General features: G+C 35.7%; 3 protein-coding genes across 3 annotated transcripts; 2 read left to right on the forward strand and 1 right to left on the reverse strand.

The window, feature by feature from the left end:
- The first annotated feature begins 6567 nt into the window (after nucleotides 1-6567).
- On the forward strand, nucleotides 6568-7156 carry LOC108134579. Its single transcript, XM_017254933.2, has 2 exons — nucleotides 6568-6754; nucleotides 6816-7156. Exons 1-2 carry the CDS (start codon nucleotides 6739-6741, stop codon nucleotides 7154-7156), a joined length of 357 nt encoding a protein of 118 aa, XP_017110422.1. The 5' UTR covers nucleotides 6568-6738.
- A 347-nt stretch (nucleotides 7157-7503) lies between these two features.
- LOC121467393 lies at nucleotides 7504-8536 on the reverse strand. The gene is made up of 4 exons (XM_041708818.1): nucleotides 8359-8536; nucleotides 8055-8292; nucleotides 7743-7970; nucleotides 7504-7681 (listed from the first exon to the last, which is right to left on the reverse strand). The coding sequence occupies exons 1-4, from the start codon at nucleotides 8534-8536 to the stop codon at nucleotides 7504-7506; spliced, it is 822 nt and encodes a 273-aa protein (XP_041564752.1).
- A 5966-nt stretch (nucleotides 8537-14502) lies between these two features.
- LOC108134580 (UDP-glucosyltransferase 2) lies at nucleotides 14503-16351 on the forward strand. Its single transcript, XM_017254934.1, has 2 exons — nucleotides 14503-15200; nucleotides 15261-16351. The coding sequence occupies exons 1-2, from the start codon at nucleotides 14518-14520 to the stop codon at nucleotides 16189-16191; spliced, it is 1614 nt and encodes a 537-aa protein (XP_017110423.1). The 5' UTR covers nucleotides 14503-14517; the 3' UTR covers nucleotides 16192-16351.
- Nucleotides 16352-27853: the final 11502 nt, after the last annotated feature.

Consider the following 27853-nt stretch of genomic DNA (forward strand, 5'->3'; position numbering starts at 1 on the left):
TAACCATTGTGGTAGTAAAAAGAAAAAAAAAATTTTTGAATTCGGAAGCGACGTTTAAAAATGACAAAAGTACAGCTGAAAATGGGCATTAAATGATTTATTATTTAAATTATTTACATTTTTATTTGAAAGCCTTTGGACTCTACTGTAATCATTTATCAAAATTTATTTTAATATTTATTTAGTAAAATGTCGCATTTAAAATCTATAATCATTATAAAAATCTTAGAAAATTTACAAAAAAAAAAAATGGTCATAACGTATAGTTTCCAACTTACAGACGGAATAAAATTTCAAGTGCCTTGCTAAATAATTATAAAAGACCGTAAACTCAGTCGTGAAAGAAAGCGAAAATTGATTGCGTCACACGCGTTGCCAAATAAAAAAATTACAATTATATGCAGCTGTCAAGATACAATTACTACGGCACACACTGAACAAACTTTTAGAACTCAGTACTCGTAATCTACCCCTTAGCCGACTGGAAGGGGACGTGAAACAGATATGTTTTAATCAGAATTTTTCGGGGTTCTCCTGCACGTGCTTGGTCGCAGTCCCTTAACAGAGTGCAATTGCAATTATTTTCAGATCCCAAAATTTAACGATGGGAAACCGCAAATTGCGCGGTAATGAAACACTTTGAAGAAAATTCAATTTCGATGACGCCCATCAGAACTTTTGCAGCGTGGGAATGTTGTTTGTTGTGGTTTTTCTATACACTTTTAGGGCGGCTCTTTCATTGTGATCTCCTGATCTTTGGAAAGAGTAGGGTACAATTTTGTGTGCTTACAGTTTTAAATAACTTTTGAACGACATACGACAGTGTAATAAATTATGGCGACAAGCTCAACGAGGCCCTCCCTCTAAAGCATACGCATACAGGAAATTTTCGTTTCTGAATAGCTTTGTTTTTCGCATAAACCACTTCGCATTGCAATTCATTTCATGAGGGGGGAGGGGTGGGATTGCGTTTGGTTGGATGCTTTGTAGGTAATTTAAATTTGTTTGTGCGTAAATTGAAATGCACCGAAAGCGCATAAACATTCCAATCAATTTGTTGGCAGATGAATTATGCATTGAAAATTGCATCGTTTGGTTTTGAGGCCTGCATGCGGGGATGGCAAAGGACTTAAATTTATGTATTGACGAACCCAAAAACTGTCTAAAGTTAAAGCATATGTATGCCGCCCTCTTCTTTGGATCGATATGCTTAAAAGTGGCCTAAAACGCTCTGTTTGTCATCTAATAACAGTTCGGGGAATGCCAAGCATTTGCAGCTAAGCTAATTATATGCGATCCATTATGCACTTAAATGACGGACGGCATGCAAGCAAGATAGTATATTATTGATATTTATGATCTCTTAATGAGGTAAAAAAACAAGAGTCAAAATCTCCAGAAAAGGCCAAATCATTGCCGTTGGCCCAAGTTTGTGAACTGTTTTGCTTGCAAAACTTCATTTTGAAACTTCTCTTCTGAAAAAGTTGCACAAACTCTTTATTTAATAAGTTCGGATTATTAAGATACAGTTTGACGTTTTATCGGCAACCAATGCCTGATTTTATTTGCTCTAAGGGGCCTTAAATGGGATGCAAACCTTATCTTACCATTTTATTCAAATAGACTTATTTTATTTAATTAACCATCTTTATCCAACCGTAGAAAAATGCTTGGTATTACTTTTATTCAAAAACTTATTCACGTAGATGTGGAAGTGCGTTATTAAATCACTAAGAACTATATTCCTCTTATTTCGAAACAATGATATTAATAAACTCTGTCATATCATTTCTAACGCTGAATCTTTTACCAATTTTTATTTTACTTAGCACGTAATTAGTATTATTAATAGGATTTTTAGCTTGGGATATATTTTATATTAGTCTGTCCGTGCATTTATTGTCCCTTTTCTTTAACATCTCGTGATCTCGATTTTACGCAGCCAGGGGAAGAGGGCTCCGCGCGCAATTAGCTTCACTCATAGAAAAAATCCAGAATTTCGGTGTCAAATCAAGAATGAACGATGTCAAAAGTAGGGTAAATTCGAATTTTTTAATACGAAAGGCTATATTCAAGTACGAATTATTCAATCATGAATTTCTACATTTGAGAATGAACGTCATCAGTCCAAGTACAAAAAAGTGCTTGAAGAAAGTGCGAGAGATAAAAGTTTCTAAGTTTAAGTTTTGGAAGTGAACAAATTAATTATAAAAAACGTTTTTTTTAAACATGAACAGTTCTTAATTTAAGTACGAATAGTTTTAAATTTAAGTCCGAAAAATTCGTAGTTAAAGAGTAGTTTTTTAAGTAAAAAACGTTTTTAACTTAAGAATATAATTTCATAACGAAGTGTACTTCAGTAATTTATCTGATTTAGTTCTTAATATTATAAATGACAACTTTTTTATTGTGTTTTTTGAATTACATTAGAACAAAATGTCTTAAGAAGCTTATTCATATTTTTAACAAACAAGAGTTTTATCATTGTTTACAGGATATAAATGCAAAAGAGCAGTGTTCGTTAGCAGAGGCAATTACGTATGCGCGAAAATGTTGATGTGGCTTACTTTGTACTTGGAGTTCAGCCTTCCTCCCAGTCTCTTGTACTTTTCACCTTCGATAAAATAAAAGTCCTATAACTAAACAATAATTACTTAAAAATTAAACATGTCTTAAAACGTTAAACTGACTTTTAAAAAGAAAGGAAGCAAACTTCGCCAAGCCGAAGTTCATATACCCTTGCAGTTATTGCAAATATTAAATGTTCTTGAAAACATTTAAATTAGGATATCTTGCGTTTATGTTTAAAAACATTGAAGCTTTGATGATTTGCAGATCTATTATTCGATAGTTCCTATGGCAGCTATGTGATATCTTTATGCGATTTTAATAAAATTAAAAGCGTAATTCTGAACTGTCAAATTGTTAATTAGTCAAAAAGAATTTCTAAAAAACATTTACAAAGTAAAACAAGAAAGAAAGCAAACTTCGGCAAGCCGAAGTTCATATACCCTTGCAGCTATTGCAAGAATTTAACATTTTTGAAAACATTAAAATTATGATTAACTGCGTATATGTTTAAAAACATTGAAGCTATGATGATTAGCAACTCAATTATTTTATAGTTATTTTATATATTTTTATTATTTCTATGGGAGCTATATGATATAGACGTCCGATTTTGATAAAATCTAAACCATAATTCTGAAATATTTAACCATTGCTATATGTCGAAGAACTGAACAAAAAATTAAAAAACAAAAAAGTTATAATTTTTTTCATTTATTTTTCCGATTGTTCCTATGGGAGCTATATGCTATAGTCGTCCGATTTTGATATAATTTAAACCGTAAATCGGAAATATTTTACCATTACTAAATGTCGAAGGGCTAAACAAAAAATTAAAAAACAGAAAAGTTATAATTTTTTTCATTTATTTTTCCGATTGTTCCTATGGGAGCTATATGCTATAGTCGTCCGATTATGATGAAATTTAAACCGTAAATCAGAAATATTTAACCATTACTAAACGTCGAAGAACTAAACAAAAAATTAAAAAACAGCAAAGTTATAATTTTTTTTCATTTATTTTTCCGATTGTTCCTATGGGAGCTATATGCTATAGTCGTCCGATCCGGCTCGTTCCGACTTATATACTACCTGCAATAGAAAGACAACTTTTGGGAAAGTTTCATGCAGATAGCTCTAAAACTGAGAGACTAGTTTGCATATAAACGGACGGACAGACGGACAGACGGACGGACAGACGGACAGACGGACATGGCTAGATCGACTCGCCTAGTGATGCTGATCAAGAATATATATACTTTATAGGGTCGGAGATGTCTCCTTCACTGCGTTGCAAACTTCTGACTGAAATTATAATACCCTCTGCAAGGGTATAAAAATAATGCTTAGAAAATATTAGGGATTATAGTATTTTAAGCTCAATCAAAATACCTAGAACAAATTCAATTCAATTCTTTGTCATATATCTCCTATTGGAACAGTCGGAAAAGTAAATGGAAAAAATTGTACTTTGTTGCTTTTTAATTTTTTTTGTTTTTTTAAATATAGTGTTGCTTTAGTATTTCAGAACTACAATTTAAATTTCGTTAAAATCGGTCGATTATAGAACAAAACAATATAAATGATTTTGAAAGTAAAGGAAGTAAACTTCGGCAAGCCGAATTTTATATACTCTTGCAGCTTTTGCAAAAATCGATTTATATTCGTATATGTAATATTATATTTTTAAATATATAACAATATTCTTACCTTGTTCAGGCCATCGTTGGGAAATATTTGACCAATTTCACAAACAAGTTTCGGAAAGTCGTCGACTTTTATGGCAATGTAGTTGTTGTTGGTTTCCTCAACTATTGCTTTGATCAGCCAGATTTTATTCACCTCAACGAGATTCCTTTTATTTATTAACGTTTTTCTGTGCTCCTTCACCTCTATAATCGAACGAAAAAAAGTATCATTTATAATAAATAATTACCTTGTGGAGCACAAAATAGGTCTCGTTTTCGTTTTGGCGTACACTGACCTTAGTAATTTTCTAAATAAAAAATTGTGTTAAAAAGTACTCTAAAAAATGTCTGTAATTAAACTTACATTTTTTTCTCTCCAAATTTTAAGCTTCCGCTTCAACAGCATACCCAGTCCCAACTGGGGAACTGCTTCCCTTAGCTTCTCCTCTGTCACACTTTCTAATAGTGACAAAGTCACTCTAGCTTCTGTATGAAATAAATATAAAACCAATTAAAATAATTTTTCTAAGAATCAAATACCAATACTCGATCTAAAAAAAACAACAAACAGCAAAGTATGCATGGAAAAGTATGTATGTACATACAAGTGTGCACGCGTATTTACAGTTCTTTTTGACTGGTTCTTTTTGACTCGTTCTTTTTTCCACACAAAAAAGAAAAGCAACGGTACAGCACCGTGTTCCGAAAAAGAGGAATATAAAACAAAAAAGGAAGCCCTTATACAAATTTCTGTCAGCCTTTTTAATTATTTTTAATAAGTTCTGATTTAACACCAATTCTAATTATTACTAGTTTTTATTAGAAAATGACGCGAAAGCTTTTTTCACTAAGTAGGTGACGATTCATTTGACTACCAAAAAAGACTTGTAGTTTTTAGATTCATATTTTTCTTATTGAAATATGTTTATTTATATGCTCTTATAATTCTTTCTTTTTATTTAATATGCATAGATATCATTTCATTTCACTAAATAGATGACGATTCACTTGGCTACTGTATGTGGCTTATAGTCCTAAGATATATGATATCTAAGCTCTTACTTGCAAATTCAGCACTCGGCATTTGTTTTCACATTCGCGTCACTATTAAGATGACGATGCATTTGGTTACCTGTTTAATTAGGTATAAACTAATCATATCATATATAACCTCCTCCTCCTTATAAAATATATTAATAAAACTATCAAACAAATATGATGATAATTTAAATTGATTATATTATATATATATTTATTTTCGAACCATCAAGCAGAGGATAAGCTTCAGTGGATCGCAGTATGGCAACTGCTCAACCACTTACAACACCTTGCCTGTTACAAACGTCGTTTACAATTGATTCTAGACTTTGTCATTGTATTAAATAATGTTTATATATTTAACTTCGTATTTTTCGGAATCAGGAAAGAGGCACATAAACTCATGAACGAAAACCTAATTCGCGCGAATTTTAATTTTATTAACGACTACTCCGCTTTAGTGTATTTTTTATTATTTGTTTGCTCATTGTTTATTTGTTTTTACTTTATATCATAAGGTAACGTAATTCACACCAATTTTAATTTTATTGACGACATCACTTCACCTTTTTTTTATAGATGTTACCACATTTGCCTATTGTTTGTTGTTTCACTTTAAATGCACTATTTCTTACCCTGCAAGTACAGCAGCACACCCTGCATTTCCATTTCTTCCAACGCGTCCTACAGCTTTTTGGGCGATTCTCTTTCCATTTTTGATTAACGCTGCGACGCGGATCTCATACTTGCACTTCACGTTTTTAAAGTAATAGCCTGATTCCATTGGCGCATTAAATCGCATTTAGCCAAATGTGCATTTATTTACACAGGGAATCCCATAGGGCTAAATGCCGCATTTAAAATAAATATGATTATTAAATGCGATTAAAAACCATTCGCCACGAACGTTTTTAGAAAAAATACTGAAAAATAACGATATTAAACGATATTTTGTTACTGCCACCACTACAACAGCTGATTTTAAATTAGTTGGGCAAGGTAAGTATTGTTTGTTTTTATAAAATTTGTAAAAATATTAACTTTTTTATCTTGTAGATGAGTCAAAACAAAAGGAAAAGGAACCCTTGCTGGTCTCAGCACCACAATGCGATGCTTCTAGACCTGTGGCAGGAAAACATACCTGGCTTGCGCTCAGCTCAAAAGAATACGCATATTTTCAGCCGGATTGCTGAAAAGTTAAATGAGGCCGGCCTTTTGGATGTTGGATGGAAGGAAGTTAAGGCTAAAATTGATAAGTTCAATAGGAAATACAAGCAAGTACATATAATTTTCTTTACAGAATTTTTGTAAAGTAAACCTACCCATTTTTAGAGACAAAATAAAAGTGAAAGGAACGACAGGATGCGCACCATCCAATTGGCCACATTTTGACCAAGCCCACCGCATTTTGGGGGGTTTTAGGTCAATCAACGTACCCCAAGTTATGAAACAAAGCACTGGTGAGTTTAAACCTTTAATACGTGGAAAAAGGATTGATTTCAATATTAATTTTTTCCTCAGATGAGAATCCCATGTATGAATGCGAAAGCTCGTTCATAGCCGATGAATCTCTAGAGGGGGATGCCTTTCTCTCCCAGGGCTTGGAGAACGAGTCTTTGGATGGCTCAAGTGTGTTTAGCCAGGCGGCATGCTCGTCGTCCTCGAAACGTCGACGTCCGAACAAGCCGGAGATGACCCCGTTTGAAGCTGCCATGGTGGAAGCCACCAATCGGTGCACCGACGAGCTGGTGAACATGTCCCAGAATTTGATCGAGCTCGGGGATCGGCGTCTCCAAGTAATGGAGCGGATCGAAAAGACGCTGGAGACGATTGAAAAGCGGAACGCAGACCAAAATACATAGTCGTTGTATTAAATTTTCCAAATAAAATTATATTAAAGATTGGCTTAAACATATGAGGTAATTGCTTTTCTAATGCACTCTGGTTCGTTGTCGCAGTCGTTGGAAGCATTTGTTTCTTCAGTCTGTGGCCTCTCTTCGAATATATTCGACCAGGTTTCCAAAATCGCACTGTTCTTCTCATTTAAAAAGTTGTGTAGAACACAACACGCCAAAATAATGTTCGATGTTTTATCGCATCGGTTGTCTAGGTCCTTTCCAATCCTGCGAAAGCGGGATTTCAACTGTCTAAAAGCGTTCTTTACAACCCTCCTTGCTTTGGAAAGCGTATAATTAAGGTTGTTGAAAACCTATGTAAATGCCGGATCGCCCAGCAAAACCACAGGCGCATCTGTTTCGTTTATGCGTTTGGAGTTGGCTCGAAATAGATCAGTATTGTCCACAATACTTTTCAACGCTGAACACTCATAAACTTGGGAATCGTGGCAGCGGCCCGGGCAGCCCACGTTGACATACAGAAATCTGTATCTATGAGCCAAAAAAGTATATCAATAACAAATTCAGTAAATAAGGACTAAAATCTTCTTACCTGTAATCAACCAATGCAAAAAGGATAGTCGAATACCACCCTTTATAATTGTAATAGTCGATGGCCTCGGCGGCGGCTGGGCGGATCTCAATATGACAACCATCTTCGAAGATAGTTATAAGATTTATATCAATTAACTCTGCGTCCATAACTTTACTTACCAATTGCTCCAAAGCATTGCGGGAATCCATGAGCTCCGAATCCCCTGACGCACTCTTCCACTTTCTCCTGTGTGAGGAACTCACAGGGCAAATATTTTGGAGCAAACACCCGGTACAGCTCGAAGCAGAACTCATGCAATATTTTGCCAACCATGGAAGACGACACTCCAAAAAGTCTTCCCACAGTGCGGTACTCCGCTGACGACCCCAACGTGTACAGGCGATAGCTATTCGCTTGTCCAAGGGTATGGCGTCCCTGAAGTTGGTGTCCTTCTTCTTGAGGCCTTGCAGCTGTTCCACCAATGTGTTGAAGTGTTCCCTCTCCACGCGAAAACTTTCCTTAAAAAAGGCATCTGTGTTTTCAGGCACGTCCAGTTCCCATAACGATTCTTTAATTTTAAATAGATTCATTATAATTAATTATTAATTATTATTAAATTTTGTTGCTTACAAACGCCCATACGCATGGAGACTTTCGCTTTTTTTTAACAACTGCGGTGGCAGTACGATTTCCTCAACAAATCCCTGGAACACCTTCACCAGCTCATCTTCCTCCTCCTCCAAATTTGCGAGTCCCACGATAGCATGACATATATCCTGCTGATCCCTTAAATTTTCACTGCACTCACTCATTTTAAATTTTCTTTGTTTTTCACTCGCGACAAATTAAATGCAAATAAACCCAGATCAGCTGCCATATTTTAAATATTCTTATCTTATCTTACTTAGGACGTTCGTCCTAAAAATTTTAAGAATTATTCGTCCAATTTTCAAGTACGTCCGCACTAAAATTATTCGTTCTACTTTTTTCTGGGTGTTTGCTTGGTGTTGTAAGGACCACTTGTTTGTACTGATCATAGTGCATGAACGTCCGAAGCATATTTATCGATCATGTAATCTCTGCCGTAGTCGGTCGTGTTTTTTCACATCATCCCTTCTCCGCCGCGAAAATTATTCAATTCCAAACAGTAGGTACATGCTGTGCTTTGGATTGTGTTTTTAATAACAAAATCACTTTGCCACAGCCAACAATTTCTGCTGTCTCTGTGACAACATTGCACACGCTGGTTGCGCCGGTGTCGGGAATTTTCACATTTTCGATGTCTTAAAATTATTAAAGCAGAGACGTGAAATAGCTTTGTTTAAAATTTGACTTTCCAAGGTAATCGATATTTTTATCGGCCAGAGCATTTCATCTTCGGTTCCAAAAAACAGAATTCTTCTCAATTCTACTTATTTGTAAACTTAAAACGCAAATCAAACAGTTTTCCACCATATTTTTAGTTTAACAACACATCTGCATCAAATGACCAAATGGCCAGATATTCTTACCAGCTCCCCAAACTGACTCTAATTTCTTTCCGGTTATAATCTTTCACATAGACGGAATTCTTTTTATTCCACTTCCCAAAAAGGGCAGCAAGACTGATAAAAGCAGCCACTGCAGTATTGCCAAACTTAAAGCTATTCCAAAACTTTTTGAAAATCTCATTTGCAGCATCAGTGCCGCTGTATAATAATTCCAAATCAACTAATCAGCAAGAGCACTATCTTTATTAGTTGAGGCTTTCAATCTCCAAAACCATGGGATCAAATTTATACGGAGTTTGACGTCAAGTTGTGCATGCATACGAGCATGTCCTCACCAAGTTCCTTTAGGCAGCTCAAGCTCGACTTAAAAACCATAAATCCTGGGGTCAAGTCAACAAGCTACTGCTTAATCCAGATAAATGCAAGTCCATGTCATTTTATCGATCTGGGGCAGTTGGTCCCCATTTACTCTTCTCTCTTTCGTCAGTTCATACGCAATCGTCAACCAATGCAGATCTAACTCCAGCAGCGGTCCGGCCGTCCACAGTCACACGTCATCGCTTACTGCAATCATTATTTCTTAATTTATATCTTGCACTGTTTTAATCAACTTGGTAGTATTATTAATAAACAATTTAATATATACTTGCGCATACATAAAACGATCCAATCCATTAGTTCGCACATACTCTATTGAGCATACTGTTAACGATCTTGTTGTCCTGTTCGACCATAGGATTTGCTTTTACCGCCTCGTTAGTACCATTTCCAACAAAACTAAAATCCTATTAGCTTTCATCAAATGCTGGCCTAAGGAGTTTGACGATCCATACACTCTGAAATTTAAAGAAAATTTACATATTATAAAAACTTTAAATACCTTATGTTTTGAAATTTGTTGTTCTAAAATTAAACAAAAAGAATGTGCAAAACGCAAAAAATTAATGCATAATTGAATAAAACTGATATCTTTTTGTAGTGTATGCTCAAAAAAATTTAGTTCATTTAATTTTTTTCAAATAGTTTTCAGCATTTGCATGTTTCGCTTGTACACTGTACACCCAAAGTAAAATTAAACATTAATATATCTGAATTTAAAATTGTTTTTCAAAATATTAACATACTTATAATAATCTAAAACCATGATAATGTAATTATTAACATATTTAATTGGTTAGAAAAATAGATTTATTTTTTTTTTAATTTAAAACTATATTTTTTCATTCTTAAAAATAAAAATGAACCATGTAACACACTTTGATTTAAACACAAGACACCTCGGGGCTAAATCAGTACCGAAAATATTTAGTTCAAAGTGAAAATATTTGGACTTACATAGATTTTCTTTTGGGTGTATGTAGGAACGGTAATACAAGACCGAGCGCATTTTTGTATATTCCTTTTTGTTTCCTTCAATTGTTTTTCAAGAGTACCGTTTACTATTGCAGTCACAGTGTTATAACGTCTATTAAAATAAAATAATAAATTATTGAAAAAGGTTCAGTTCATGTTGGAAAATGGTAAGTTTCAAATTTCTCTCTCCGTGAAAGTTTTCTCAAGTCGAAAAAGAGAGAATCATGCAAGATGGCGACAAAAATTCGATACGTTAGAGAGAGAAGGACAGTTTTGAAATTCGAACTCCCGAATTCTACACGTGTTGTCCCGCTTACATGGCTTTCGCATTGCTTGTTTTTCGGTCATTTGAATATAGTGTGTGAGGACATCGCACTATGAGGCGAACGACTTTTTGTGGCATTAATTAATAACTTAAAAACAAAGCAATTTTCTCGGGATTTGTTTTTAAAAAAATAAGCGGGGTTACGCCCTTTCTTCAGGGGTTTTTTTTTGTTTGATAAATAATAAAAAACAGGTTTAATTCTTTTCGGAGAAGTTATTTTCAAAGTAAACGCAGTAATTGTATTGAAAACAGTTTAAAAAACTCTGTGATAAAGAAATCTATAATTTTGTTTTAATTGCTCGTTTTCCAGCTGAACTTCACATGAACTTCCGAAAATATTGTCTTCCATCTCATCTTCGTCCAGATCGCCTGTGTTATTAAGTTCGCAAGATAGTAACTTTTCAATCTCATTTGGAAGGCTCTGCTTCTTTTGTTTACGTCTGTCTTTTTTGGAAAACGTCCGAAAAGTTAGCCATCCGACTGCATTTCCTTGCATGGCGATCGGATTTCTTGATTTTGCACCCTCTTCACCAAAGTAACCCACAATAATAACACCAGAATGCACAAGGATTTTATGGATTGTCGCAGTCATAGGCATCCAAGGATACTCATCGATTATAATCTAAGCAGTTTTGAAGCAGAAGCTTTGAAATGTAGTGACGTCTATTGGAAACTGGCTTGAGAGACATATTAAAATAGTTCTCAGATAAGCCTAAGATGTGTTCCAGTAATTTCTGAAAATTTGATTGGTTCACCAAAAGCCCGACGAGCAGTATTGCCATCGTGTTGTTCTATTATTCCACAAAATGTTGCTTGATGCATCAATTAGTCTCAGTGGAGTAACTATTATTGCAAAAATAGAGGAGTCACTATTGAAGGATCCTCTGATGAGTTCCCTCGCTTGTAGCTTGAGCCCTGGTCCAAGAAGAGAGCTAGAGCATCGTTAGCGGACACTTTAGTTGGCTTGGCAACTGGATGGCTTAAAACCTTTCGAAAGTATTTTGCTTTTTCGGGTAGCTGCACTTGCAGCTTGAATTAGTAATCTAAAATTGCCCGCCTGCCTGGATGCTAGATCTGTCGCTTCTTTTCTTTGCGTTCTATATTTTTTTCGATAGAAAGGACAATATAGGCCGTCCAACCAATGGTTTATTTATTCTAACATTTGAATGCGAGCTAAGGCAAGAAGATTATTTGGTTGAATAGATTTAAGTTCGTTTTGCTTTTTGTCCACTTCTGTATTACATTGTAGCAAAGACTTTGATTTTATTTTTAACCAAAATTGCCTCATATTGCTTGGAACAAGGACCACGTATTGACGCTTTCATAAATGACAATCTCCTTGTCGCCTCTGCTTTCCATATGTTAAGCAATTTTGAGTTTGCAAATTTGAGGTTAGTACCTAAAAAGTTTAATTTCAGAAAAAGGTGCGCAAAAGTGAACTTTTATACTAACAGAAATGAATAATCTACAACATGTAACAAGTTTCAGAGTTTGAAAGTGCTTGAATCACTTTGTAGCTGTATTTAAAAATAACAAATCACTAAAAGCTTTTAAATTTTTTGGGAAGGCTATACAAGATTACAGGGACACCACAATCAATATTTACAATTCTCGTTTAAAAACACATATTACAAACCACTATTGTTGGACTACTTGCCAAAAAATTGCACTTGAATTGGTTTCTTTAATTCTTTTTATGCAGAGGGTATTATAATTTCAGTCAGAAGTTTTTTTTTAGTTCTTCGACATATAGTAATGGTTAAATATTTCAGAATTACAGTTTTAATTTCATCAAAATCGGACGACTATATCATATAGCTCCCATGGGAGTAATAAAAATATTAAAAAAAAAAAAAATAAAAAAATTTAACTTTTTTCATTTGTAATTTTTTTTTAGAAATCCTTTTTGATTATTTAATTATTTGACAGTTCAGAATAACGCTTTTCATTTTATTAAAATCGGAAAACGCTATTATATAGCTTCAATGCTTTTAAACATACACGCAAGTAAATCATAATTTTAATATCTTCAAGAATATTTAATTTTTGCAATAGCTGTAAGGGTATATGAGCTTCGGCTTGCCGAAGTTAGCTTCCTCTTTTGTTATTGTTAAAACATAAAAATAAACCATTTCTGAATAGATAGTATCAGATTATAAACCATCTCTGGAAATGTGTGTTTTATATGTATTTTGATTATTTCGATTTTTTTTTTAAACATGACTCGTCCAAGCTTACAAAACAGTTATTGCTTTTGGCGCTCATTATTTGAGTGCGAACGTAACCTAATGTTACAATGTCCAACTCCCGCACGGAAGGCCAAGGTTCGATTCTCGCCGACGACCGCAAAATAATGTCAGTATATTTTATTTATTTGGTATACCAAATAATATATTATTTGTGTATCAAAATGTTCTAATGTGAATTTTACAAATCATGTATATCCTTTTTTTATTCCCCCTAGTTTAAGTTGGAATCTAAATACTGTTCGTGACGCGACGCATCCCCTGGCAGAACTCTAAGAAATTATCTTATTTTAAAGAAATATATTTTTTGTTTTAAGAATTAATTTTTCTTGTTTTCTTGGTTTCAGAGCTGCATTTCTTGTTTAATGAAAGGAGTCACCATTAATTTAAGAAATTTTCTTTAAATGAAGGTGACTTGCCTTTGGCGAAAATTCAATGGCGATTTATTGGGTTTTAGGGAGAAATTTCTATAAGTGTAGGTGTCCGAATTTTTTTAATTAATTGTAAATACCTTAATAATCAATTTCTCGCCTCGAGAGTAGAAAAACCCCTTAAGTGAATTTTAAAAGCTTGTGTTTTGTCAATATTTTGTACGGACGGACCCCGACGGGGTTTAAATGTATTGAAGAATGAGAAGAAAGGGTATTTTGAATAAAGAAAAAATAGGCACTATAAAGACCTTGAGTTTTATTTTAATAAAAATATAATATTATTTAATTTACATATATTGATAACGATACCCGATAATATAACAAGTATTCCTCTTTTAAATCTTTTTGAAAACTTGAACTATTTTACTAACCGAAATAATTTAATGTAGTCTGCGCCCCTTTCAATTTGATACATATGTGGGGCGCTGGGTAATAAATTGATTTACTTTTTATTTTTTCCAGTTGCATTGCTTGCATGTAAATTTATAATAAGTATACATTTGTGTTGGTTTTGAATAAATAGCCATTGATAAAATACAACAAGAGTTAACTAAAAAATTATTTCCTTAAATTTCTTATACCTTACCTAGGTAAAAAAACCAAGTACATTTCCCAACACTAATAGTCTTTGATTGTACAAGATTTCAACGAATGTTTACGAAAAAGAGCAAATAAAGTTAAAGTGAATTATCTCTACAGTTTTTCACAATTGGAAACTCTGACGATAATACCAATCGACTCAAAGTTATTCAGCTTTAATGTGGTGTAGAGGCTTATATGCCTAATCAAATCTAAACTGATGGTAGACAGCAACTGAAGTTAAACAACCCGTTGAATGACTGATAAGCCGAGTAGGTTGATATGGCTTATCTGGTGCGGTTTGACACCGTTTAAGGCGAGACCTAGTACAATAATGACCAGTATATTTGCAGTAGCCGACTTAGTGAGATGGCCGGAATTTCAAAATGCCTTGCCCTCCAGATTCTGGCCATAATTGCTGGAGTCCATGGTGCTGACATTCTTTGCCTATTCACCAGCCTGAGTCCATCGCACTTGGTAATCCAGATGTCGATGGCCCGTATACTGGCAGAAAGAGGGCACAACGTGACTGTTGTAACCGTCTTAGAACCTCCGTTCTTACACAAGGATATCACTCACATCCTTGTGCCACTAGAAAAGGATGACCTTCAGGCCTTCAACTCTGTTGTTTCTGGATTAACCAAGACGGACAATACCAACGCCTACGCATCAATGTTTCGTTCGGTGAGGCAAATGAGCGAGGCGTTCACCAAGATGGGCAGCGTGATGAAGCACCAGACAGTCAGAAACCTCTATGAGCACCCAGATAACAGGTTCGACCTACTCATCGTGGGCTACTTTATGAATAGTTTCCAACTTGCCTTGGGCTACAAGCTGAAGGTACCTATAGTGGTGGCCCTCTCAAATCCACCATCCCTCTTGGGCGACGTTCTCGGAAACCCCTGGGAAGTCTCATATGTGTCGGCAATGCACTTAACTACCGATCATGGCAGTCCCATGGGATTCGGAAAGCGGTTTCTCAATCTCTTGGGAAATTTGGGTCAGCGGTTGTTTATGTTCTTGATTGAGTATGGAAATGCGAGGACTTACAGGTTGGTATTAACTTTTTTCCGTGCCACTTCATTACAAACCCATTTCCCCGTTCCATTTAGGGAGATCTATGGCGATGATCCTACTCTTCCCAGCTACGGGGACTTGAACAAAAATATTTCACTTGTCTTCTTTGCCTCTCACGGCATAAGCGAGGGTCCTATCAGACCCAACGTTCCAGCTGTGATCGAGGTGGGAGGAATTCAAGTCAAGGATCGTCCGGATCCTCTACCCCGAAACATGGCAGAGTTCCTGCTGGAAGCTCCACACGGAGCCATACTTCTCAGCTTGGGATCAAACCTAAGAAAAACCCACCTCAAGCCCGACACGGTGCAGAAAATGTTCAATGTCGTCTCAGGCCTGAGACAGAAAGTGATCTGGAAATGGGATGATCTGGAGAACACGCCCGGATCTTCGGAAAACATACTCTACTCAAAGTGGTTGCCCCAGGACGACATTCTAGCGCACCCCAACATCACTCTGTTCATTACACACGCGGGAAAGGGGGGAGTGACCGAGGCGCAGTTCCACGGTAAGCCAATGCTGGCCCTACCTGTTTTTGGAGACCAGCCCAGCAATGCCGATATCATGCAAAAGCAGGGCTTCGGACTGAAGCAAAGCCTTCTCACTCTGGAAGAGGACTCCTTCCGCAATGGTATCCGAGAGGTACTCGAGAATCCCAAGTATGCCAGGGCTGTAAGATCCTTCTCCAATCTCTATCGGGATCGTCCAATGAGCGCTCAACAGACGTTCATCTACTGGGTGGAATATGTGATCCGGCACCGAGGAGCCCAGCACCTCCAGAGCCCTGTGGTGCATATGAGCTACATAGCAGTGAATAACTTTGATGTATACGCACTCTTTCTTGTAGCTATCGCTGCAACATGCTTTGTTATTAAGTTATTTATTGGGGTATTATTTAAGAAGAGCAAGGGCAATTTGAAACAGACACAGCTTAATAACAAACATAAGTTAAGCAAGAAGGAAAACTAACTATTTAACGTCAATACAAACAGTTAACTTATTCAATTTTATTAATATTGAAACGTTTTCCGTTAAAGCATTTCCTTGGCAAGTCACAGTTTATTTTTATTGCATAGATTAAATATTTTTTTAAAACATCTAAGTCTTAAATATTTTTATTCTACGCAAAATAGTCTCTCAGTTTTAAAGCTATCTGCATGAAACTTTCCCAAAAGTTGTCTTTCTATTGCAGGTAGTATATTAGTCCGAACGAGCCGACATAAATAAAAAAAAAAATATAACTTTTCTGTTTTCTAATTTTTTTTTAGTTCTTCGACATATAGTAATGGTTAAATATTTCAGAATTACGATTTAAATTTCATTCAAATCGGACGACTATATCATATAGCTCCCATAGAAACAATCGGAAGAAAATACAAAAAAATCGTTTCAAATGTTACTTTTCTATTTTGTTAGTTTTTTTAAATTCTTTTTGACTTAATAATAATTTGACAGTTCAGAATTACGCATTTAATTTTATTGAAATTGAAAGATATCATATAGCTGCCATAGGAACTATCAAATAATTAAGCTGCAAATCATCTTGGCTTCAATATTTTTAAACATATAGTCAATAAAATCATATTTTAATGTTTTCAAGAATATTTAATTTTTGCACTAGCTGCAAGGGTATATGAACTTCGGCTTGTCGAAGTTTGCTTCCTTTCTTGTTTAATGTAATTCAAGATCATAAATGGTAGTAATGGTTCAATATTTTGGAATTACGGTTTAAATTTCATCAAAATCGTACGACTTTATCATATAGCTACTATGAAAACAATAAAACTAAAAAAACATTTTTTTTTTAAATGTAACTTTTCTATTTCGTAATTTTTATACCCTTGCAGAGGGTTTGCAACGCAGTGAAGGAGGCATTTCCGAACCTATAAAGTATATATATATTCTTGATCAGCATCACTAGGAGAGTCGATCTAGCCATGTCCGTCTGTCCGTCATTTACGCAAACTAGTCTCTCAGTTTTAAAGCATCTGAATGAAACTTGCATGAAAACATGAAAATTGCAGGAAGTACATAAGTCGGGACGAGACGGATCGGACGACTATAGCATATAGTTCCCATAGGAACAATAAAAAAAAAATAAAATTATAGCTTTGCTGTTTTCTAATTTTTTTTTTAGTTCTTCGGCATATAGTAATGGATAGATATTTTTGAATTACGGTTTAAATTTCATCAAAATCAGACGTCTATATCATATAGCTCCCAAAGAAATAAAAAAAATACATACAATAACTATCTAATAATTGCAAATCATCAAAACTTTAATGTTCTTAAACATATACGCGAGTAAATAATGTTTAGTTAATGTTTTCAAACATCTTTATTTACTGCAATGCTGCAAGGGTATATGAACTTCGGCTTGCTGAAGTTTGCTTTCTTTCTTGTTTTTTTAAAATTCTTTTTGACTTGTTTATAATATGACCTTTCAGAATTACGCGTTTAGTTTAATTATAATCGGAAAACGATATTGTATAGCTGTCAAAGGAGACATCGAATAACTGAGACAAAACATTATAGCTTCAATGTTTTCAAACGTATACGCAAGTATATTATAATTTTAATGTTTTTAAGAATATTTGTGCCAAAGTTTGCTTCCTTTCTTGTTATATCTGTTATCGGAAGTATAGTAAGTAGTCAAAAAAAAAAAAATTTGTAAGCCTGTCGAGGATTTTAACCCGGGAACAAAATAGCTACGCATTCTTTGATATTCCGAGGCATTTACTCCCTAGAAAATTCTTTTTTAATTTTAAAAGGATATGTTTTTTAGAAAAGTTTCTATTTTTTAGAAAATTAAATTTCTATATATACAAAAAATTATCTAATCTTATGGGCGTTTTTGTTAATTTTAAGAAAGTGTATTTTTTTCTGAAATCTAGAAAATTTCAACTGTAAATTTAGAAAATCAGAGGCGGCAGTTACAAAAAAACAGCTTAAATATGAGACAAAAAAATAAAAATTCCTGTATTTTAGAAAATATTTTCTTAAAAATTATATATTTAGCCAAATTTTCTAATATTTATTATATTTTATCAATATTTTCTTAAATGTAGAAAAATAAAATTTGTCTATTTTTCAGAAAAATAATATTATGAGTGTACTATTGAATAAAATCTATAAAAACCAATTCAATTCGCAGATATTTTTCATTAAAGAGCCAAGAAAAAAAAGCGCAAAATTCTTAACAAATTAATAACTGATGGAAAACAGTGCAAGAAGGTGATCGTTTGGTTGGGTTTATAATACCTGCAACAATAAGAAGACTTTTGGAAAAGTTTCATCTAGATAGTTTTGGAACTGAGAGACTAAAGCCTTATAGGTTAAAATATTTCCTTCAGTGCGTTGCAAACTTATGACTGGAATTCCAGTCGCATTTGTAAGGGTATACAAATAGGAAATCTATATGTAATTATTGATTGAGGGGTTTTATTTTTTCTTCGTGTAGATATATTTTTTTTCGCTTAAAGGTTTCAGGTCCCAAGTAAAATCCAACTGATTTATTAATATGAATAAAAGTGTTTTCCATTTGCCGCATACCATTAATTCGTTCGATTATCTGCCGCTTAAGCAACAAAACTAATGGTTGCCATGTGCGTGACAAAGGGAAAGCGCATTCACACACATTTATTCATATTTTTGCCCTGCAAATTCGTAATTAACACGCACACTAAAAGTTCCACAATCTTACAAATAAATATTTATCAGACCTTGGGTGCGAAGCTCACATTGCCCCATTGTTGGTCAGTTGTCCGCTGAGATTGCCCTTCCTCCAATACAGCAGTTCTCTCTCAGTTGGCTACACCGCAAACCCACATTAAGCATATCCGTGCTTCCAGTTATTTTTATTTTTGTCAGTGGAACCGTTCTTTTGTAAATTAAAGCATCAATACTTTATGATTATTGAATGGCCAAATTTTATAAGAGCCCGAAGTTTTGTGGCCCCGCTTAGTTAATACATCTAGACGAACTTTAATGTTACAAGCCCTTCCCCACCAAACGTCAAATATTTGATTGGCCCCGTTAGAACCACCCCTCAAGCAGCCCTTTGGGATCCCAGACTGACCCAATTACGAGCGCAAGGGTTGTTCGCTCCGTGGAATAATTCATTATAATTCTCGCTCATTAACCCATGTTTCCATATGCGCTATTCTGGAGCTTGCCACAACTTTGTCCTTACACGTTGGAAGGGACTAACAAAATAAGAAAAGCACTTTTCATAATTAAGCGCTGAAATTTTTGTTTATTTCGCTTGCCGGAGTCTTTGCACAATTCCACTTTGCTGCCCTTTAACATGTTCTTTTGGACCGTTTGCCAAACCTTATTTCGTTTTCTGCACTTGGCAAACATATTATATTTTCCCTTATGGACATATGATTTCTTTTGGATTGTGGCTGACCCTTTGCTTCCTCTACTCATATTTTATAAGGCGAACCGAGACTCACTCCTTATTCTTCATATCCGACTTGTGATGGGGAGGCAAGATGGACTGGGCTTGCCAATTAATGTTTTATTTAATTTACCCACTGAATATTTGTGCTCCGGGTGTTTGAAAAGCTTTTCAGATATGGGTGGGTGCGAGCGCTAAGGAATTTTCAATTAGTGCAATCGAAAAATGACACTGGTCTCCTACCTCTACAGACTTTCCATAAAATGGAATTTCCATAATTATGCAGAGCTGGCAGAAAGTTGTTGAATTTACATTAACTTGGTAGTAAATTTAATTAGAAAACCAACTTTTCGCCTGACTCCTGTCATATCAAAATGCGGTTATCCTTTGCCACCACATCCTAAATTCCAACCTGCCGAACAGAAAATCCTTTTCAGGTCTTGCACAATACCGTTATTAGCGGGTAGCTACCAAAAACAAATTTAAGTCCAAAATGTCTATAATTTTTACGTACATGGCAACTAAGGCCTTCTCGCACTCAGCACAGTGCGCCGCCCGTTTTTGGAGCATTAGTTATTACTACCAACTATAATTTAAAATAAATGCCAAAGTAGCCGAGGTCTAAACCGCAGAGCCTCGAGCCTCGAGCCTCTCAGCCCAGATCTGGCTATTAAGCCCACCCCGAGCAGGCTTCCAAGAACTTGCCCCCGCCTTCGTTTGCTCCCACTGCCGTGTTGCTGTTGGCTTTATAATAAATTTATAAATGAAAATATGAAAAACGGTCGCTGCGTGTTTTTCCCAAACTAAGCAGCAAAAAAAAACAAGGAGAAAAACCCCTAAAATGTGCTCTTAGAGCAGAGAAAGCTAAAACCAAAAAAAGGAGTGCACAAAGTGGGTGAGTTGGGCTTGCGGTAGAGTTTGTGTGGATGTTGTTGACTTTTAAAGCTAACTTAAAGCCGATTCCATCTTTCTTCTGCAAGATGTTGTTATTTTAAAGTATAGTGAGCTTTATAGAATAGCATTTCTTGAGAGACTAAATTAAATAAATAATAAATAAATTAAGTGAAATAGGAGACATATATAATCGATCCATCGCAATATGATATAACTATGGAGTCTCAAAACTCATTTGTATACTACATTTTATATATGTATGTAAAGTTATTCTGTTTTTCAACTGACCTGAATACATGATTGTGTCATTTTAGTTTCAGAGTCCGGAATACCCAACTTAACGAATATTCTGTTCCTGTTCTGGCCCGTCGCTTCCCCCACGTACAATTTCATGGACTTAATGGATACCAAAAAGTACTGCAAAATATAGCAGTCGAGAGGCGCGGGGACAAAACAAAATAAACTTTCACTGCACGAGGGAAGTGCGGAGCGAAATGTGTGTGGGGTAGCAAACGGGAAAAGAGCAAATGGCCGTGAGCATCAGCAGAAAAACAAACACATCCTCGTCGTTGTCCTCATCCTGTTTAAAGAGCACATGGTCACCAGCTCCACCATAAGCACAATTCTGATTAGATGCTGCCATTGTGTATACACAAGCATATACTTTATGATTGTTGTTGAATTCTGCAGGAAAAGCTACTGCCGGGGGGTATTTTACCCTGAATCAGGAACCACCCGCAAAGTTATTAAAATTCAAAGTTAATAAAATGTTATCAAATTCTTGTTTAATGGCGATTTTATTAGATTATTTTGTTGGGTTCGATCACAGCTTTTAAGGAGGTCGTGTATAATTCAAAGAAATATACTTTTTTTCCTGGCTGCAATTGCATTTTATTACGACAAACTAGTTTTTTCTTCCCATAAATATCGTCTTCTATTTTATTAGAAGTTCATTTTAGAAATAAGTCAAGTTTCTCCACCCCACTCTTTCCAATTTGGTTTATTGAGCTATTCGGGTCAACTTATATTTGTTTATATTCGGGTTTGTTAAAGACTTCTCCATTTTGTTTGCTGTGAGTTTTGTTGGGGCTTCGACTTGCGGCTGCTGGTTGCCTTAAAGTGTGCAGAAGGTGGACACTTTTTCTTCGTTTCCACTTCAAAACATGGATATATAATACAAGAGATGGTAAAAACTTTCGCCATTTTCTTTGCCAACTTTCCGTTGCACTTGCACAGAGCTAAATGTCTTTTTGCCAAGTAGTCAACGGCGCATATAACTCAACAGGGCATCCCCCCCTGCCGCCCTCTTTCCGTTCCCGCCCACCGCACCACTGGCTCCATCTATCTTGGCAGCACCCTCTGGCGGCAACAGCTGCAACAGTGTTGGACTAAGCTGAGCGTAAAAAATAGAAAAATTTGCATATCCTGTGACCCACTTATAATCATTTTTCATACAACGTTTGCCAGACAACAACAGCGGTGCAGCACTGCCAGCAGCGTAATATTAGCCAAGAAGGCTGATTTAAAATGAGGTTATGTTTGCTGTAGGGCAGCCCCGAAACCCCCGGCATTCAGAAACCAACCGCACACAGCATCATTTGCATAAATTGTGCATGTCAAGGTGTGGGTACCCGAAAAACAAATAAAGTAACTCGGGGGAACGGGAAGAACACTGTGTCGAAGATGCAAAGAAACGAAGTGAGGAGTGTATTTCCTATAAACTGGGGCCAAGTTATGGACTGAATTCTATTTCGGTGCTCATTAGCGTAGGCATAGACTGTCAAAGTAATTAATAAGCAAAATAAGAAGACAGCATACAGAAGTGAATTGTGACCGGGGTGCTAAGTATTTTTATCGTCTCCACGCGCCAAAGATGGATATTTATTTGTCTGCAATTAATCATGGCCTCAAAGGAGCTTGATGAGGAAAATATGTTTCTTAACTGAATCCTTAAACATTTAACCAAGTGTTTATTTTTACAGTTTTTACGCATTAATCGGAGAAACACGGCTGTGCTACTGAATTGCGACAGCAACTCTAGCTGCCTGTGCAAATAATCAGATTTGAACAAAAATTATTTCGGGCAAAACCAACCATCATATACAAAATTTGTGCAATGCATTGCAGACTGCTCATGCTTCACTTTGGTTTTGCTGTTTGCATTAGCCCTTATGCAGATTTGCACAATTTTTCATTACAGGACTCGCACAAAGCGAATTTTGTGAAGCGTCAAAATGTATTCAAATATTCTAATCAAGTTTTCGCCTTCCTGTTCGGTGAACATACAATTCTTCATAAATGTTTCAAATGCCAAATAACAGAATTACAATAAGGGTATGGTAGTTTTTCGAAATATTAATAAAAATATAGGCGAGACTGATGCGAAAGCATCCCTTATTTGCGGTGAACTATATCCATTTTTGTTTTCAGCAATTATTTTTAATGAAACGATATTTATTATTTTGCCAGAGTTGATATAAATTATGTTTCGCCTCAAAAAAAAGTCACATATTTGTTGTAGACCAATCGCCATAGAAAACAATTGTATGCAAAACCATCAAAACTAGCAATAATTATTCCCTTTGCTATCGCCTAGGGATAGAATATTATAATATTTGCGACACTTTAAACATCGATAACCTAGAAGATACTTAGAATAACTGATGTTGCTATCAACGGTTTCCTCTGCGAGATACAAAATTGGTTCGTTTTTCAATAGCCGCATGTTATGTTAGTATATTTTAAATTTTAAAGCCTTCAACAAAAATTGTTTAAACCTTAAATACACCTAGAAAAAAACTCCCCGATTATAGGAAAAATTCTTTAGTTTAAGGAACAATGTACTATACATGGCCTTAATGGGCCTACCATACAATTTTGGGAGAACATGACCATAAAAATAAAAGAAAATACAAGAAATTAACATAACTTTGTCACAAATCATAGATCAGTAATCGGTTGTTGCAACCCAAACCTTCTGTACTATATCGAACTTTTGGCCACTCGGCACAGCGAGTCTGTTAATTTATCTCACTCCCACAGCCGCGGCGTACCACATGCCTAGATATCGCTTATGTTAATCGGTTGTAGGTTTTCAGTTTGCGGCGAGAACGTGACGTGAATGGGATTTAAGTGATTTTAATAGTTCACGTGCTGCCCTTGACAGAACGCCGACCAGGAGCAGCTCTAAGATGAGGGGTGAAGACGAGCGGCCACTTTCAGGCAGGCAATATTCCAGCACTTCCGCTTCCCTCACTCCACCATTGAGAACGATGGAACCACCGACTACAATTTCCGCGCTGCTTGGCCCGATTCTCGACGGTCTAAGTAAATTTAGATGCCTGATTTGATTTGCAAATGCCGCAAAAGGAAGGCACGTGACTTAAAACTGTCAGTTTGGCTGGAAGAATGTATTGTCCTTCCTCTGTGTTCCGCTAATTGGAGATGCGACCGTGATTGGATTGGAAAATCGAGGGCCTGACTCGGAATGCTCGGCTCCATATCTGGCTATCTAAAGGAAATACACAAGTGAAAACTTTGAGGGTGTTTTTTTTCTGTGTTACGTATTACAGCAAAGACAATTTTGTCACTTTCCCATCTCTAGTTTTACTACCTTTCTGTGTAGGTAAATTTCCTTTTCTTTTTCAAACAGCAATGCGTGTAATGGACACGCGCCAACTGACTTAATATCAATTTCGGCCACAACCCTCCTACCTGTGCTCGTGCTTACTTTCGTTTTTTTTTTGACACTTTTTGTCTCAAAAAGTTTTTAAGTCAAATGAATTTTTTATGGCGGTTGGTTGTTGGCTTGCTGCTGTCCTTACGTGTTTTGAGTTTCAATATCTGTCCAACTGAGGCCATGAAATAAATGGCTTTAAAATACTTTCATTGGATAGAGGGTATCAATTTGTTGGTGCGAGAATTGGAATTGGTTGACTAATGATTAGGGAGAAAAAGCAGTATATTTATTAATGGTATGGGATTTAATCAACCTATTTATTTTCAGAAAGATATGAGTGTGGTGTCCTATTCCATTTCGATAACAGGTCTTCCTTTCCCCAAAGTACCATTTTAAAAATGCAATGTATTTTAAGCAAGTCATTTTATTCCCAGCTCTTATAATAATTGGGTCATGTACATTTCAGCTATCTTACCTCTTTCCTACCGCAAGCTGGTGCAAAATTCATTCGGTTTATTGAATGTCTAACCAATTTTGTAACTGCTGTGACTCCAGGGGAACAAAGCCTACATTGAATGCATTGGACAGATCTGTGGTCAAATCGAGATTTTCTTCGAGAGAAACTGCTCTGTCTGCACTGCCCTCTCGTCTGCGAAGTTGTCAACTAATTGAAACTTTGCCTAATACCTGTTTATGACCCAAGCAACGACATGGGTATGATGGGGAAGCGCAGATTGCTGGCTTACCAGATTATAAACAGCAAGCTAAGACTTGGCAATAATTTGATAATTTAATTACACTTAACCTCGTTGAACACCCTCCCCGCTCGCGATACTCCTCCTCCATGCATAATTATTGCAACTGCCAGCGTTCTATGTGTGTGCGCCTCTGAAGCTGTAGGTGGCAATGCCAACATTTTACTACTGGAAACGAATGCATAAATAAGTTGAGCGCCGAGGCCTCACTCTGCCTTCGACCCCCGACCCCCGACCCCTGATCCCTGGAAGCAGCGCAACCCGTCTCCGATTTGCTCGCCATAGCCACATAATTGTCGGCCATGTATCTTACGAATGCAAATTAGATGCAAATGTTAATAATCTGCGTGGATGAATTTTAATGAGCAAGCAAAGTGTTTGGCGACCAGTCGCCGTCACGACGCACGGTGGAGGGAGCAACCTCAAAAGTTAAGTTCAATTAAACCGACCAACATATAAAGAACAATCTAAGTTTGGACTTAGAATGTTATTCTATAAGTACGAAACATTTACTTTTTGACTCTCTGTAAATTTTTTTGAAGTTGCTTTCATTAAGTCTTTTCTCCGAAACACGCAACTATTTAAAAACAACTTATAACCTAAGCAGACAATATATGAAAAATAAAAAAATTGCATTTTCTATATTTATTTTATCCTACGATTCAAGATCCATGGTGACCAAAACAAATTAAATAAAATGCTTTTGGAACACAACAGGATCTTAGTACAGCGTGTAAGCTCTTTTTCAGAAAAATTCAAACTCATCGAATATCTTAACTGGAAGTTCCTGAAAAGAAAGAATATCATTTTGTTTTGCAGAAGCCTAATGGCTAAATTCACTACGGGCATTAAGCACATATAATGAACGACAAGAAGATCTTGGTTGCACGACATTCATTTTTAAATGTTTTAATATTTGTTTAACGGGAATATACATGCTTTATAGAGTCAGAAACGCTTCCTTCTACCTGTTACATTATTTTAAACGAATGCAATATATTGTTTTAATCTACGACAAATTGAATTATAAAATACAAAGTCACACCTTTTTTAACGTTTTGATTTTTTGCGAAGTTATAGTTTGTTTGCCACTTTTGTGTCGCTTGCTCCACTGTGCGACGCCCCTCTAGTCCACGTCCCAAAACTTCTCTCAGTCCCTTCGGCTAAGTTCTAACTGCACAGTCGAGCGAGTACGACACTCTGGAAATTAAGGTGTCTAACATGCGTCAAGGATTACCTCTGACCAGTTGGTTTTTGCAGGGGAAAGACATTTGGAAATGGACCCATACCAACCAAACCTCAGATATATTTACCAATGTAATGATCAAGCCGTGCTTAACACTTGATTTTTTTTATGATTTTAAGCCTGGTGGACTTTTTATATCCTTGTAGAGCGTATTATAATTTCAGTCAAAAGTTTGCAAAGCAGTTAAGAAAACATCTCCGACCCTGTAAACGAGCCGGTTCGGACAACTATAGCATATAGCTCCCATAGGAACAATCTGGAACAAAATGAAAAAAAGATAGCTTTGCTGTTGTTAATTTTTTGTTCTTCAATATTTAGTGATGGTTTATTATTTAAGAATTATAGTTTAAATTTGATCAAAATCGGACAACTATGTTATATAGCTCCCATTGAAACCGTCCGTCGGCGGTCAGACAGACATGGCTAGATCGACTCTTCTAGTGAAGCTGATCAACAATATATATACATTATAAAATCGGAAATGTCTCCTTCCCTGCGTTGCAAACTTCTGACTATATTAATAAAATTATAATACCCTCTGCAAGGGCATAATAAAATACACATTTTTAACTTTTTTAAACTTTAATTTTTGTAATAACTTTTTTGGACATAGTTTAAAAATTCAGAATTATCCTTTTAACATTATTAAAGTCGGAAAACGATATTATATAGCTGTCGTAGGAATTTAATTTAAGTGAACATTTTAGATCTTTAATTTTTGCAATAGCTGCAAGGATATATAAATTTTGGCTTGCCAAAGTTTGCTTCCTTTCTTGTTTTGATTAAAATTTCGGAAATGATGTTGCTTGTTCTGTATAACTCGTTTTTAAAAATTGGCTTAAACAGTCTCGTTAGATTTAAAAAAAATGTTAACTTCCCCCATATTAAAAAGGTATGTACATCTTGTTAGGTAGGCAATTTGCGTTGGGGTATTTGTAAAACTCCCTTCTCACAGATTGCCCAGCAGCTGTGCCCCATCAGACATTAAGGGGCTGCGGCTAATTAACGCCGCTGTAAGTATCACCAATGTAAAGAGCTCGTAAGGATGTGAGGCGACGGAGACTGACATAAAAAAAAATTACACGTGCCTTTAAAATCTGGAGATCTGACGAGTGCTACGAATTATAGCTATGGTTTCTGACACTTTTTCTGGTTCCAAATTTAGATACGAGTAGCAGAATGACGGCGACTGTATAATTTCCTCTTTATTGCCCCTTTAGTCACGAGCACGAGAAAACCAAACAAAAGAAGAAAGGAAGCAAACTTCGGCAAGCCGAACTTCATGTACCCTTGCAGCTATAGGAAAAATTCAATATTCTTGAAAACATTAAAAAGATAAATTAAAAAAAAAATTTTTTTTTAAATATTTTTATTGTTCTCATGAAAGCTTTATGTTATAGTCGTCTGATTTTTATGAAATTTAAACCGTAATTCTGGAATATTTAACCATTACTAAATTTCGAAGAACTAAAAAAAATGTAAAAAACTGTAAAGTTATTTTCCGATTGTTCCTATGGGATCTGTATGCTATTGTCGGCCGATCCGGCTCGTTCCAACTTATGTACTACCTGCAATAGAAAGACAACTTTCGGGAAGTTTCATGCAGATAGTTTTACAACTGAGAGACTAGTTTGCGTAGAAACGGGCGGACAGAC

This window comes from Drosophila elegans, unplaced genomic scaffold (genome assembly GCF_018152505.1).
Source record: "Drosophila elegans isolate 14027-0461.03 unplaced genomic scaffold, ASM1815250v1 contig_397, whole genome shotgun sequence".
NCBI lineage: Eukaryota > Metazoa > Arthropoda > Insecta > Diptera > Drosophilidae > Drosophila > Drosophila elegans.

Excerpts from the sequence above, each read along its gene's own strand:
- LOC121467393 (XM_041708818.1), bottom strand. The coding sequence starts at position 8,536 with ATGAGTGAGTGCAGTGAAAATTTAAGGGATCAGCAGGATATATGTCAT. Across the intron at positions 8,293-8,358 it reads AAGTCTCCATGCGTATGGGC|AATCGTTATGGGAACTGGAC; the intron begins GTTTGTAAGCAA and ends TTAAAATTAAAG. Across the intron at positions 7,682-7,742 it reads TTTGCATTGGTTGATTACAG|ATACAGATTTCTGTATGTCA; the intron begins GTAAGAAGATTT and ends TTTGGCTCATAG.
- LOC108134580 (XM_017254934.1), top strand. The coding sequence starts at position 14,518 with ATGGCCGGAATTTCAAAATGCCTTGCCCTCCAGATTCTGGCCATAATT. Across the intron at positions 15,201-15,260 it reads GGAAATGCGAGGACTTACAG|GGAGATCTATGGCGATGATC; the intron begins GTTGGTATTAAC and ends CGTTCCATTTAG.